Source organism: Urocitellus parryii, chromosome 5, assembly GCF_045843805.1.
Source record: "Urocitellus parryii isolate mUroPar1 chromosome 5, mUroPar1.hap1, whole genome shotgun sequence".
NCBI classification, from domain to species: Eukaryota; Metazoa; Chordata; class Mammalia; order Rodentia; family Sciuridae; genus Urocitellus; species Urocitellus parryii.
This window is the reverse complement of record NC_135535.1, coordinates 23,618,375-23,634,690: the sequence shown is the minus strand read 5'-3', so window position 1 is coordinate 23,634,690 and position 16,316 is coordinate 23,618,375. Positions and strand designations below refer to the sequence as shown.

Below are 16,316 nucleotides of genomic sequence, written 5' to 3'. Positions count from 1 at the left end.
AAACAAATAGGATCTTTAGGATCTTTCTTTGTTTTCTTTTGTGTTGAGTCTATTAACTCTTCTAATTCATGAATATGAATTGTCTCTTCATTTATTTAGAACTTATTTAATTTCTCTGAACATGGGTTTTACTTTTTAGCACAAAGTCTTATACATGTTTATTAAGTTTACTTCTATTATGAATGGACTTTTTAGGATTTTCATTTTCAGATTGTTTATAGCTAGTGTATAGAATATAGAAATATAGTTGTCTTGTGTGTATTGTTGCATTTCATATCTTGTGACCTTGATTCTATTGTTATGTGTGTGTACTAGAATTTTCTATAAATAAGAACATGTCTTCTGCAAAGACACTTTACTTCCTTTCCAAACTACTTGTTTTTTTCCCTTTTTCTGTCATATTTATGTGAGCTGACCCCTATCCATCTAAAAAATGCCCACCACATTCTTTCCCAGTCCAGTTTTTCCAGCCTTAGCTCAAGCCCAACCTCCTTATTGAAGCTTTCCTCTCAAGTAAGAAGGGCCTTTTTTTTTTTTTTGTTCCTTTTCAAATTGCCTGGGTCCCTAATTGTCCTCACATTATAGTTATTTAGTGTTATTCTGTATTCTTTGTTTCATGCCTATTAGTCTTGTTTCCAGAATTAAGTAGGCAAATTGTTCAAGTTTATATAGCCAGTAAGCTGGCAGTTGCTACCCCAGAGTGTAAGTAGTTCCACTCAGCTAGTGTTTAGGGTCTGCTTATCTTGGAACAGGGCTGTATTGCTTGATCTCCCACAGGAAGATCTGTGTGCTACCTTCCTCCTCTAAGCCCAACACTTGATTACATAGCCCCATTAACACCTTGTGCTCACTGCTTAGAGCCATAGTAGCCATTGCCTTTTTTTTTTTTTTTAAATATATGTGTTTGTGTGTGTGTGTGTATGAACCTGAAAGAGGGTGTATGTGTGTATAGACAGTTATATAGATATATACCCATAGTAAAAAATGTTCCCATTCATTGCTTCTTTTTTGATAGTCTATGGAACTTTATAATAGTGCCCTTTTAACATTTTCCTGGTTAGAAAATTATAGCACATACTTATCAAAAACTTATGAGTAACATTCCCATTTCTGGCACATTTACCCACAGTGTACCTCAATCTACAGACCCTCTATTAAAACATCATTTGATTTTACTTAAAGTGAAATTTTTATTTGTATATTACACAAACAATGCAAGTTCATTATAAAAAAATTAGAAAAATTGTAAAATTAATTTAATCAAACTTAAAAGTTGGAATAATCATTGTTAATAATTTTCTCAGCTTATATGTACAGGGAATATGTGTGTGTGTGCAATTTTGTAATTTTTTTTCTTTCCTTAATAGATTTTAATATCTTTTATAGATACATTATTATTTTTAATGGTTATATAGTTAATTCAACCAAAATGTCATCTTTAGATGATGAGATTTATCAAGAAACTTTATGATGTATTTATATTTCATAAAACATTTTTAATGTTTTTAGCTTCTTTTCAGAAGGCATAGTTCTATTAAGGAATCAACAATAGATATAATAGAAATATACAATTCACTGGTCTGGATTGCAATAAGGGCTGCGGCACAGGTTGGTGTGATTCTTATTTAATTTTTCTTATTACCATCATATTGTTATTCTCCTATTTGCTATTAAGGCAGCACAATGTATCTAAGAGAAAAGAAATTTTCACATTCTTTGGGATTTGTGTCAATTATGCTTATTTGGAAAGATTAGAAATACTCTATAGTGTATAGTGTTTTTAATCTATGTTGTAATTTTTCTTTAATGAAAATATTGGTGCATACACATATATGCATACTGTCATGTTGGCAAATATATTCCGTAGGCAGGTGAGGTAGATTGTATAAAGTACTTATACATTAATTAAATTGTTTATTTGACTGTTAATTTACAATAAACAGAAATTTACTGACTCATAGTTCTGAAGGCAGGGAAGTCCAAGATTAAGGGACCAGCATCTTTCAAGGGCTTTCTTGCTACATCATCCCATGGTGGAAGGCAGAAAAGCCAGAGAGAGAGGACAACCCACTCAGATGATTGCTGCATTGATCCATTCATGAGGGCAGAGCTCTCATGGCCTAATCTCCTCCTAAACGTCCTACCTCCTAATACCGCCACATTGGGGATCTAGTTTCCAATGCACATGAACTTAGGGGGACACATTCAATCCATAGCATTTACCTATTGGATGATATATGAATCAGAAAACTTATCTTTGTGAATTCTAATTTATGTATTAATTGTAGGTCAGTGAAGCTGTGCTAGCAATTAACCTACTTATTGGAAAGAAGAATGCTAGAACTGACGAAGTCAATCAAATGGTATTGCCAAATATCCCAGAGTTTGCCACTGTGGACATTTTGTCTTCATACACAGATTATTTGCTTGGTATGTTTGAATGTCTACATATTTTATAAAAACCTGATATATGTAATATGTAAACAAGTTCTGAAAACTTAATTGTGTTTTGTTGGCTTTTAGCTTATAAGGATCATGGTTTGAGGAGCCTCCCGGGATGGGTAGGGGTCCTAGGGCCAGCTGCCAAAAGAGAGGGCGATTTGTTCATTGCACCTGTGCACAAGTCACTCAACTTGGATGGCTCTGTGAAAAAGTGGTATTTCTTAATATTTGCTTATTTTACAGTTCACATGTCAAGGGGGACCTTTGGGGAATGTTTGCTTGAAGGGCCTTCCCCGATCCTCTATCTAAAATGCATGTTCACTCTCACTCTCACGTGACTCATTATTCTTTTCCTTAGATATTTCACATTTACGTATACATTCAAGGATGTGTTTGATCTCCTTCATTCATTAATTATCATCAGCTTCCTGATGTTTAGTTACCATCTACAACAAATTATACAGTTGCTTGCACAGAGCGGGCATCCAGTGTTAATAGTTGTTAAGTGAATTAGTGAATGAGAGGTTAGCAGAATTTAAACTTGACCTAACTACTATTTTTATTTTTGCTTCTTTTTGACTTCCTTGTTATTTTGTAAACTCTAATATATATCTCTAAGTTAGATCAGCAATAACATAAATATATATCATTCATTTACATGTTTGTCCACTCACTCCTTCAAAAAATATTCATTAAGGGCTTCTTGTGTGCTAAGCACTTGAATAAGTGCTAAGAACTAAGGTGCTAAAGTCTAGCTTTGAGATGGACTTTTCTGTAACATTAATACCTGATTTTGTTTGGCATGAGCTGAGCATTGAGCCAAAGGAGATGAAGATTTTTCCCTTTAACCTGAGGGGGTGGCAGTGGCCTTCCAAACCTTCTGAAACCACATCTGTAAGTGACAGTTTACTTGGCCAAAGGGTCAACCTCCACTGAAGAGTTAACATCTGAAATTTCCCCCTTCCTAAACTCTTCTCTGAAGAACAGGGGACTAGGACTGTTTTTCAACCTAGGAATTGCCTGAGGTCAAACCATCAGATAGACTTTTTATAGTAAGGCTTCGTTTTTATATTTGTGTTTCCTTTATGCCTGGTAGCATTTTATTTCATCAGGTTTCTGGGCCATCATCTAACTTCACATGGAGTGCTCGCTCTTCCTTAGAGTCCCCACACTTGGGTTCTCTAGAGATAAAGCCATTGATCTGGTGCAGAGCCGCCCTGCAACCAGGAGGAACTGGTCATGACCTTTTTTGCTTGACACTGCCTGGAAGCTCATCTCTCCCAGGTTCCCGGTGCATCTCTCATAATCACACATTTATTGTTTTGTTACAAAAAGAATACAGTATTCATAATCAAGAGATCTCAATTGGAATCCTTGTTCTGTCAAATCTTTTAATTTCTTGCAGCCTTATTGGGAGACGGGGCAATTTTTAAACTAAACTTTTAAGACAATGCCTCTAAGCTTCCTCCATAGCTATTTATTCTTCATAACAGCTCTTTATTAATCCTGGAAGATGTATCTACTGTATTCTAGTCATTTTCTTCTGCTCTACCAGTTTTTAGGACAGAGATAAAAAAATAAGTCTCATCTAAGATGGATCCTAAACTCAGTGACTGTCAACAAGAAGAATTGATTCGTATACTCAAATGTTCTGCTGCAGCCTGCAGTCGGGCTCAGGTGGACTTCATGTACAGTTGTTGTGAGGCCCAAGCTAAAGAGACAGTGGCCGCCTGGAGCATGCTCTTCTCATGGCACATGCCAGGGCCAAAGAGCCACGAGCCAAATCACTCAGGAACATTGACCTCTATTCCTATCCTTTCCTATTGGTATAGTAAGTCATGTGGTCAAGTCCGATATGAAAGAGGGAGGGAAATATACTCTGCTTGTAGAGCAAGGAGAAGGGTGTGAATGGTTACTGAATGATGATCTAACCACCAAACATGATGAGTTTAGTCTATGACTAGTGGCTGCCTGAGCAGAATTCTGAACCTCTGCATGGAAAGTCAGGAAAAAGGTGCTGCCATGATCAATTAACGATGTCATCTATGGGCACACCACGGAGAATGGCATCCTTTAAACCAAATGATGGTAGCTGATTCAGCTGAGTAATCTTCATCTCAGTTTAATACTAGAAATTATGCTTTCTTGTTCCATTTTAGTGGCTTTCCTAGCATATTCCATATTTTCCCCCATTTCCATTTTGTACCATTACCACTACTTTACTATTTAAACTATGAAATTATGAAATGTTAAAGTCAAATCTATTTTGCATTTTGCCTTGCCTAAAGAATAATAATTTTGCCCTCCAGTCTTTTCCTGGCAGGCTGATAATTAATGCATGTTGATGGCTTTCCTCTCTTCAGTGTTTGGGTTGGATGGAGGTTCTGAATTCCCACCTGATGGCCACAGATACACAGATGTCAGTGGAGTTCATATCATAATGAATTGCCAGCGGGGAGAATCTCTTAACAACAACAAACAAAACTTGTTTAATTTTCTTGGCATTAACATAAATTATCATCCAGAATAAACCTTCTCACCAATCTTAGCTTTAAACAATATTAGCATTGATCTATACATGAGGTGGTGAACAAATTCATTGTTACTCTTTACAAAGTACTGCATCTACTGGATCAGATATTTCTTTCTTTCTTTTTTTTTCTTGCTTGCTTTTTTCTTTGTCTTTTTTGATCCTGGGGAGTGAAATCAGGGACTCATGCTTACTACCCACATACTGTCCCACTAAGCTATATATAACCCCAGTCCTGTACTAGATGCTTTGGTCAAGAGGGAAGGAGTCAGAAAACACATCAAGGAGGCAGGGTCTTGCCTTCCATGAGCTTCTGGTCATGGACAATTAGAACATGAGTACACATTGAAGTCACATAAATTCATCTCTCAAGAGGACCATCTTAGTGAAGGCAGAATTAACATATGCCTTTGAGGAGATTGGACACAGGCCGGATGGCATGAAGAGAGTTCCTTAGAAACATAGTTTTCTAGGAGAAGTGGATTGTGGGGCAGATGTAAATTGACATGAAGTACCAGAAATGAGGTGTTTAGTCAGCTTTTTCATTGCTATGACCAAAAGACCTGACTAGAAAAAATTTTAGAGGAGGAATAGTTTATTTTGGGCTCCCGGTTTTGGAGGTCTCAGCCCATAGGTGGCCTACTCCTTTGCTCTGTGCTGAGCTGCAGCAGAATATCATGGCAGAAAGGTGTAGTGGAGAAAAGAAGCTCAGAACATGACAGGCAGGAAGGATAGACCCCTCTAAACCATAGACAAAACATAAACCCTAAAGGCTTACCCTCAGTGACCCCCCTTCTTCATCCACAGTCTACCTGCCTACAGTTACCACCCAGTTAATCCCTACCAGTTGAAAAATGCACTGATTAAGTTAAGGCTCTCACAACCTAATCATTTCATCTCTGAAATTTCTTGCATTCTCTCACACATGAGCTTTTGGGGGACACCACATATCTAAACTACAACAGGAAGGGAAGCAAACATTTTCAGCAGAGAAATTCATGACCAGAAGCATGATGACACAATAGACTAGTCATATGTGGAGAATGGACTGTATATCATCTAGCCAGAACCTGAAAGTAATCTGTAGAACAATAAAAGAATCCAGTGATTCACTGGTCCAATTTTCAAGTATTCTTTACATTGTCTTAGAAAAACAGAGACTGTGAAATGATCTCTGGAAGTATGAGACCATATTTAGATTCATTGCAAAAAAAAATTTATCAGATGCCTACTTTGCAGTTATATTCAAGTATAAACAATTCTTTTGTCTTGGTTTTCTTGTGGCCTTACTAAAAAATTCATCTGGGATAAAAATTATTAAATTCTGCATTTTGGATTGGAGGTCTCAGATGCAACCTCTTGCAACTAAATACACACAATTCACAGAAAAATATAAATGCATGTCATGCTAAAAATTAATGTTGGCGAACCTATTGTCAGAATACAAACAGATATATGGAGTGGAACTGAGAATCACTATTGACCCTTAATATGTGTTTTGTCTCTTGAAATAGAGCAAATCTAACCTTAAAAATTATGATTTATTTCTCCTTTACCACTTGCCCCTGGTTCAGAGACATGGGCTCAATGCCTCTGATACCTCCCATTTTTCTATTCCCCTAAGATACAGTTCCCCATAGTAACAGGCAACTAGAGTGATAAATTAATTAAATCCCAAATAATTACATCACTTTTATGTGGGGATGAAGGAAAATCACCTGTGCTAGCAGTTGTGATGTTAATAGCATGTGTGTATGTGTGGGTGTATGTGTGTATACTATATCAGTTCAGAGTATCATAGGTGAAACTATTCAGTTCTGATTAGATCCAGCCTCATCAAAACAGAGCTTCTCAATCCAATGTCTGCAAAAGTCCTAGAAATTCCACTCAGAGATATCCACATCCATCCCTTAAATCCAAGAAGAGATAGTGCAATGACCAAGGAAAAGAATGCATGCACATTCTTAGCAATTTCCTTGAACTAAGTATGAAGCAACTTTTCTTCATTCCAGGCAGAGTCACCCATACAAAACAAGAAACAACAATGGCACTTGTGAGAAAATAATTTCAAGTGAGGGCAATGGAATGCTATCCTGAAGATGGAGAGGAAGATTTTTCCTTTGGGGAATAAAAAGAAACATATCAGGGTTTTTGACCCCTTAGTAGGGCCTCAGCAGTCAATGACTGACACAACAGTAGAAAGCCAGAATGCAAGAGGTACTGGGATGAATAGCATCTAGTGCTCTTTGAGGGTGATTTCTTGCTTGATTTCACTTATTCTTTAGGGAAATCCTCTAAGAGTGTCATTATGCACATCTATAAATGAGACAAGGGGCTCAGAGAAGTTATGTAACTTGAACGATATTTAATTGCCAATACAAACCCTTGTCTATCCAATTCTGAAGACTGTGACATTGATCATTATGTTGGGTGTGATTAGAAAATGCAAGGAAATCAAAGAGAAGAATTGATGCTTCTTGTCAGCCTGTTGGGTGGATTCGACTGAAATGACATAGAAGATGCTTCTGCTCATTCCAACCAAAACATAACAGCCATGCTAGATAAAAGGGAAGAGAAATTGTTTTAATTTGTAGCTGAGCCTAAAGCCAGAATAGGGAAATTCCAAGTTTACAAAGTAAAATGGTGGATTTGTAAGTAGGTGCTGAACCTAAAGCCCTCAATGAAGAAGAATTAGAATTAGGACTGACAGTGAGGGCTGAGACTTTAATACCTGTCCATGGAAGAGTCCTGGAAAAAAGGCCCTACAAAGGGGGGCAGTCAGAACTCAGCTAACTGCATAGAAATACCTTGCCTATTAGCCTGAGTAGACGTAGGGGTCATGTCAAATGTTTACTATCAAGGATGAAAAGAAGCCACTTGGAAGAAATTGGAAACCCACTTTAGGTTAAAAGGCCAAAATTTATACCACTTGAATGGTGTAGGGAAATCAGCAGAAATACCAGCTCAGAACTGGGGAGACCCAGGGAACTCTGGCTGAGGCAGACGGGAAACTACTGTATACTCCTCAGGTCAACAGGGACTTCCCCTCTACCATACCCAGTTCTTCTGAAGATGATTATTGCTCAGATTGTATCTGGAGAAATTCTGGTGATACTTTGGGTCCATAAAGAAAAAGAAAATAATTGAAATAATTCAGTAGAAAAAGCACCTTTTGTATAAGGAACTCAAAGTGAATTGGTCTTAAGTTTTCTCTGGAGCATTAAAGAACAGATGACATTTATTCTCAAGAATCAAAACACAAAAGAGATAAAGGGTGTGGAGAGGCTTCTCTCCACCTTCTCTGTACCTGACTCAGTTCTCCCCAGAAGCAGTATTACCTGTGTCAGTCTCCTGTACCTGTGGTGACAATCCACAACAAATTCATGCCTTAAAATGACTGAAATTTATTATAATTTTGGAGGTCATATGTCCAAAATGAGCCTCAATGGGCTAGTAGAAGTATGTACAGGGCTACTTTCCTGGCAGGCTGTAGGCTAGAACCTATTTCCTTGCATTTTTTGGCTCCTAAAGGCCACCTGAAATCTCAATCAATCTCTCTCTCTCTCTCTCTCTCTCTCTCTCTCTCTCTCTCTCTCTTTTCCTCCATCTTTCAAGCCAGACAAGTAGAATCTCCAAATCTCTCTGACATTCTTACTCTTCTGCCTCCAGCTTCCACATAGAAGATCCCTGTGATGACACTGGGCCCACCTAGATAACCCAGGATAATATCCCCATCTCAATGACAATTGATAGGCAGCCTTAATTTAATTTGGCAATTTTAATTCTCCTTTGTCCTATAACCTAACATAGTAACAGGTTCTGGGGACAGGAAGCAAACATCTTTACGGGACCTCATCTGCCTTCCACAATCAGTTCCTTGTGTTCCCCGTCACCATTATTTCATGCTCATCTGAACTGTCAGAGTTCCCATGTAGAGGTCAGATCCACTCCAGTTCATTCAAACAGAGACTGATTAAAGGACTTTCAGAGTCACTGGGAAAGCTAAAGAAACATTCTTAGCTAAGAGTCCAGAAGTGACTAAGTCACCAAAGGAGCTGCTGTTTTGTTTTATAAAGGAAGTTGTAGAGTCAGGAATTTGCCTACAACATAGGAAGCTCCTGCTGTAGCTGTAGGCTCAAGAATCATATCACCTCTGCCGAAATCCATACCCACCAGAGATGCATCCATTCTTGTCTCATCATTTAACCCAGTTCCAAGTTCAAGTCTTTTCTGAACGCACTGTAGTCATCAAATCTTGGAAATGTGATTTTTTAAAAATGATATCTTCAGTTTAGGAAAGTACTTGGAGATGAGATGTTGAGTAAATCAATCTGGTATATACATGAATACATTGTTATATTTTTTTTCCTTTAAAGTACAAATAGCAGTATAACTGTATACAATATTGCTTCTCTTTCCTTTTTTCCTTTAACTTAATATGAATATATCTTGGTATTTTTTTCTTATCAATACATAGATTTTTTGGTTGTATAACATTCCTTGATATAGTCATAGCATAATTAATTAGTTTTCTTTTGATATTTAGTTTTCATTCCTCTATTATTGCATATACATCTATTACATATATATCACATGTATATATAATATATATATATATATATATATATATATATATATATATTACATTTATACATATCATTGTGTATATAGACTGGTGTATCTACTGGTCAATTTCCATAAGTGAAATCTCTAGGTCAAAGGGTCATTTTATAGGTCAATTTCACAAATTTTACCAAAAGTTTTCTAATAATAGTATGCCAGTTTGTACTTCTGTCACCAATTAATAGGAGGTGTTTTATTTCCCAACACCCTTGCTGACACAAGCACATTGTGGACACTTTTAAAACATTTTTTTACATGATGGGAGAAAAAAAGGTTTAGTTTTAATTATGCATCTCTTACTAGGATGAAGATTGAGTATCCTTTCTGTGAACTCTGCTCATAATTTTTGCCCATCTTGAGATTTTTCTCTTCTTTTTTGTAGAGGCCCTTTATTATGGAACTCAACATGTTAACTTGATGTTATTTTCACATGAATTTTTCTAATTTATCAGTTGTTATTTAATCTTTTTAGTGATACTTCTGTCCTATGAAGAAACTTTTTCTTTCTACATAACAGAAAATTATTAATGTGTTCTTTGATAGCTTCTGGATTGTCAGTTGAAAGGTCCTTCCTACTCAGATTTTTTCAATAATTTATGGAAGTCTATTTGGAATACGAAAAGTGTGTCAAATGGATACTAAATTAGTATTCCCAGGTGAATACCCTATTTCTGTACTTTTCTTTTAGTTCCTATTAATCTGTTCAAGCTTTAATACTATATTCTTTCAATTATTACGGTCTTATAAGAATAAATTTAATATGGATTAGGGTAAATCCCCACCCTATTCTTTTTTCCAAAATTGGCTTTTATGGCTCTTTTTAAAAAGTCTGGAAGCAACTTGTTTATTTAAAAAAAATCTTCTTGACGGGCGGGCGGGTCAGGCCCAGCAACCAGCCTAGTAACAGAGCAGCTACACGCGCCTGCGGGGAACGCGGACTGGACCCACTAGGACAGGTCCGGCAGACGGCTGAGGGCCAGGCCCGTCCCCTCCCCCAGTGTCTGCAAGGTAGGCGGGACTGTGAACACCAGCAGAGCGGGCCCAAAGCCTGCTGAGGGGCGGAACCGGCCCCTCCCCCAGTGCCTGCAAGCTAGGAGAACCTGCAAGCCACGGGCGGGCGGGTCAGGCCCAGCAACCAGCCAAGTGACAGAGCAGCTACACGCGCCTGCGGGGAACTCGGACCGGACCCACTAGGACAGGTCCAGCGGCCGGCTGAGGGCCAGGCCCGTCCCCTCCCCCAGTGTCTGCAAGGTAGGCGGGACTGTGAACACCAGCAGAGCGGGCCCAAAGCCTGCTGAGGGGCAGAACCGGCCCCTCCCCCAGTGCCTGCAAGCTAGGCGAACCTGCAACCCATCGGGAGGTTAGGCCCAGCAACCTACAGAGTGACACAGGTGCCCCTGGCGCCTGCTGGGTAGGCGGACCTTTGACCGTCCAGCAGAGCAGACCTAGGGCCTGCCAGCATGGTAGACGGATCACACTAATTGGAGGGAGGATCACAGCCACTACCTGCCCTGCAAGGGTGATTTTTCAACTATACAAGAGCAATATAAATAAATAGAGGGAAAATATCAAAGACACAACAATTTCACCAAGCAGAAAGAAACGCCAGCAGTATGAAATGACAAGGAAAGAAAGGACCACAGGCAATGCAGGTCAACTCAACTTTAGAAGAGGTAATAGCTGCAACAGATGGAATGTCAGATAGAGAGCTCAGGACATACATGCTTCAGATGATCTGGAGTCTCAAGGAAGACATGAGACAGCAAAATCAGACAATGAAAGATCACATTGACAAACAAATCCAGGAAGTAAAAGATCAATTTCACAGGGAGATAGAGGTAATAAAAAACAAACAAATAGAAATCCTAGAAATGCAGGAAACAATAAACCAACTTAAAAACTCAATTGAGAATACTACCAGCAGAGTGGATCACTTAGAAGATAGAACATCAGACAATGAAGACAGAGTATTTCAACTTGAAAAGAACATAGATAGCTCAGCAAGTCTACTAAGAAACTATGAGCAGAACATTCAAGAACTATGGGATAATATCAAAAGACCAAACTTAAGAGTCATTGGGATACAGGAAGGCACAGAGCTCCAAACCAAAGGAATAAACAATCTGTTCAGTGAAATAATACGAGAAAACTTCCCAGACTTGAAGAATGAGACAGAACCCCAAATCTTAGAAGCCTACAGGACGCCGAACGTGCAAAATCATAAGAGATCCACACCTAGACACATTATAATGAAGATGTCAAACATACAGAATAAGGAGAGAATTTTAAAAGCTACAAGGGAAAGGAAGCAGATTACATTTAGGGGTAAACCAATCAGGATAACAGCTGATCTCTCAACACAGACTCTAAAAGCTAGAAGATCCTGGAATAACATATTTCAAACGCTAAAAGAAAATGGGTTCCAACCAAGAATCGGGTATCCCGCGAAATTAAGCTTCAGGATGGAAGATGAAATTAAAACATTCCACGACAAACAAAAGTTAAAAGAATTTGCAGCTAGAAAACCATCTCTTCAAAAAATCCTTGGCAAAACACTACAGGAAGAGGAAATGGAAAACAACAATGAAAACCAACAGTGGGAGGTAGGACAGTAAAGGGGGGAAAATAATCAAAGAGGAAAACAAATCAGGTTTAATAGCATTAATAAACAAACTATGGCTGGAAGAACAAACCATATCTCAATAATAACCCTAAATGTTAATGGCTTAAACTCACCAATTAAGAGACACAGGCTAGTAGAATGGATCACAAAACAAGACCCAACAATATGCTGCCTGCAGGAGACGCATTTGATAGAAAAAGATATACATAGACTGAAGGTGAAAGGTTGGGAAAAATCATATCACTCATATGGACTGCGGAAACAAGCAGGAGTGTCCATACTCATATCAAATAAAATAGATTTCAAGCCAAAGTTAATCAAAAGGGATAAAGAGGGACACTACATACTGCTCAAGGGAACCATACACCAACAAGACATAACAATCATAAATATATAAGCCCCAAACAACGGGGCTGCTATGTTCATCAAGCAAACTCTTCTCAAGTTCAAGAATCTAATAGACCACCATACAATAATCATGGGAGACTTTAACACACCTCTCTCACCACTGGACAGATCTTCCAAACAAAAGCTGAATAAGGAAACTATAGAACTCAATAATACAATTAACAACCTAGACTTAATTGACACATATAGAATATACCACCCAACATCAAGCAGCTACACTTTTTTCTCAGCAGCACATGGATCCTTCTCAAAAATAGATCATATATTATGTCACAGGGAAACTCTTAGTCAATATAAAGGAGTAGAGATAATACCATGCATCTTATCTGATCACAATGGAATGAAACTGAAAATCAACGATAAAAGAAGGAAGGAAAAATCATGCATCACTTGGAGAATGAACAATAGGTTACTGAATGATCAATGGGTTTTAGAAGACATCAAGGAGGAAATTAAAAAATTCTTAAGAGTTAAATGAAAACACAGACACAACATATCGGAATCTATGGGACACATTGAAAGCAGTTCTAAGAGGAAAATTCATTGCTTGGAGTGCATTCCTAAAAAAAGAAAAAACCAACAAATAAATGATCTCATACTTCATCTCAAAATCCTAGAAAAAGAAGAGCAAAACAACAGCAAAAGAAGTAGAAGACAAGAAATAATTAAAATCAGAGCTGAAATTAATGAAATTGAAACAAAAGAAACAATTGAAAAAATTGACAAAACTAAAAGTTGGTTCTTTGAAAAAATAAATAAAATTGACAGACCCTTAGCCATGCTAACGAAGAGAAGAAGAGAGAGAACTCAAATTACTAGCATACGGGATGAAAGAGGCAATATCACAACAGACACTTCAGAAATACAGAAGATAATCAGAAATTATTTTGAATCCTTATACTCCAATAAAATAGAAGATAGTGAAGGCATCGATAAATTTCTTAAGTCATATAATCTGCCCAGATTGAGTCAGGAGGATATAGACAACCTAAACAGACCAATATCAATTGAGGAAATAGAAGAAACCATCAAAAGATTACCATCTAAGAAAAGCCCAGGACCGGACGGGTATACAGCAGAGTTTTACAAAACCTTTAAAGAGGAACTAATACCAATACTTTTCAAGCTATTTCAGGAAATAGAAAAAGAGGGAGAACTACCAAATTCATTCTACGAGGCTAAAATCACCCTGATTCCGAAACCAGACAAAGACACTTCAAAGAAAGAAAACTACAGACCAATATCTCTAATGAACCTAGATGCAAAACTCCTCAATAAAATTCTGGCGAATCGGATACAAAAACATATCAAAAAAATTGTGCACCATGATCAAGTAGGATTCATCCCTGGTATGCAAGGTTGGTTCAATATAAGGAAATCAATAAATGTTATTCACCACATCAATAGACTTAAAAATAAGAACCATATGATCATCTCGATAGATGCGGAAAAAGCATTCGACAAAGTACAGCATCCCTTTATGTTCAAAACTCTTGAAAAACTAGGGATAACAGGAATATACCTCAACATTGTAAAAGCAATTTATGCTAAGCCTCAGGCTAGCATCATTCTGAATGGAGAAAAATTGAAGGCATTCCCTCTAAGATCTGGAACAAGACAGGGATGCCCTCTTTCACCACTTCTGTTCAACATAGTTCTCGAAACACTGGCCAGAGCAATTAGACAGACGAAAGAAATTAAAGGCATAAAAATAGGAAAAGAAGAACTTAAATTATCACTATTTGCAGATGACATGATTCTATACCTAGCAGACCCAAAAGGGTCTACAAAGAAACTATTAGAGATAATAAATGAATTCAGCAAAGTGGCAGGTTATAAAATCAACATGCATAAATCAAAGGCATTCCTGTATATCAGCGACAAGTCCTCTGAAATGGAAACGAGGACAACCACGCCGTTCACAATATCCTCAAAAAGAATAAAATACTTGGGAATCAACCTAACAAAAGAGGTGAAAGACTTATACAATGAAAACTACAGAACCCTAAAAAGAGAAATTGAAGAAGACCTTAGAAGATGGAAAAACATACCCTGTTCATGGATAGGCAGAACTAACATCATCAAAATGGCGATATTACCAAAAGTTCTCTATAGGTTTAATGCAATGCCAATCAAAATCCCAACATCATTTCTTGTAGAAATGGAGAAAGCAATCATGAAATTCATATGGAAGAATAAAAGACCCAGAATAGCAAAAACAATACTAAGCAGGAAGTGTGAATCAGGTGGTATAGCGATTCCAGATCTCAAACTATACTACAGAGCAATAGTAACAAAAACAGCATGGTACTGGTACCAAAACAGGCGGGTGGACCAATGGTACAGAATAGAGGACACAGAGACTAATCCACAAAGTTACAACTATCTTATATTTGATAAAGGGGCTAAAAGCATGCAATGGAGGAAGGATAGCATCTTCAACAAATGGTGCTGGGAAAACTGGAAATCCATATGCAACAAAATGAATCTGAATCCCTTTCTCTCGCCAAGCACAAAAGTTAACTCAAAATGGATCAAGGAGCTTGATATCAAATCAGAGACACGGCATCTGATAGAAGAAAAAGTTGGCTACGACCTACATGCTGTGGGGTCGGGCTCCAAATTCCTCAATAGGACACCCATAGCACAATAGTTAACATCTAGAATCAACAAATGGGACTTACTCAAACTAAAAAGTTTTTTCTCAGCAAAAGAAACAATAAGAGAGGTAAATAGGGAGCCTACATCATGGGAACAAATCTTTACTCCTCACACTTCAGATAGAGCCCTAATATCCAGAATATATAAAGAACTCAGAAAATTAGACAATAAGATAACAAATAACCCAATCAACAAATGGGCCAAGGACTTGAATAGACACTTCTCAGAGGAGGACATACAATCAATCAATAAATACATGAAAAAATGCTCACCATCTCTAGCAGTCAGAGAAATGCAAATCAAAACCACCCTAAGATATCATCTCACTCCAGTAAGATTGGCAGCCATTATGAAGTCGAACAACAATAAGTGCTGGCGAGGTTGTGGGGAAAAGGGTACACTTGTACATTGTTGGTGGGACTGCATATTGGTGCAGCCAATTTGGAAAGCAGTATAGAGATTTCTTGGAAAGCTGGGAATGGAACCACCATTTGACCCAGCCGTTCCCCTTCTCGGTCTATTCCCTAAAGACCTAAAAAGAGCATGCTACAGGGACACTGCTACATCGATGTTCATTGCAGCACAATTCACAATAGCAAGACTGTGGAATCAACCTAGATGCCCTTCAATAGATGAATGGATAAAAAAAATGTGGCATTTATACACAATGGAGTATTACTCTGCAGTAAAAAATGACAAAATCATAGAATTTGGTGGGAAATGGATGGCATTAGAGCAGATTATGCTAAGCGAAGCTAGCCAAGCCCTAAAAAACAAATGCCAAATGTCTCCTTTGATATAAGGAGAGTAACTAAGAACAGACTAGGGAAGAAGAGCAGGAGAAGAAGACCAACATTAAACAAGGATGAGAGGTGGGAGGGAAAGGGAGAGAGAAGGGAAATTGCATGGAAATGGAAGGAGACCCTCAGGGTTATACAAAATTACATACAAGAGGAAGTGAGGGGAAAGGGAAAAACAGTACAAGGGGGAGGAATGAATTACAGTAGTGGGGGTAGAGAGAGAAGAGGG

At 37.9% G+C, this 16,316-nt stretch overlaps 1 protein-coding gene across 1 annotated transcript in view; it reads left to right on the top strand.

Annotated features, from left to right (window-relative positions):
- Positions 1-16,316, top strand: part of Cfap54 (cilia and flagella associated protein 54) — a 311,291-nt gene that overhangs the window by 217,340 nt on the left and 77,635 nt on the right. The window contains exons 60-61 of the mRNA XM_077799225.1: positions 1,510-1,608; positions 2,289-2,430. Of these exons, the coding sequence (XP_077655351.1) occupies positions 1,510-1,608; positions 2,289-2,430 (241 nt within the window). The remainder of the gene's footprint in view (positions 1-1,509; positions 1,609-2,288; positions 2,431-16,316) is intronic.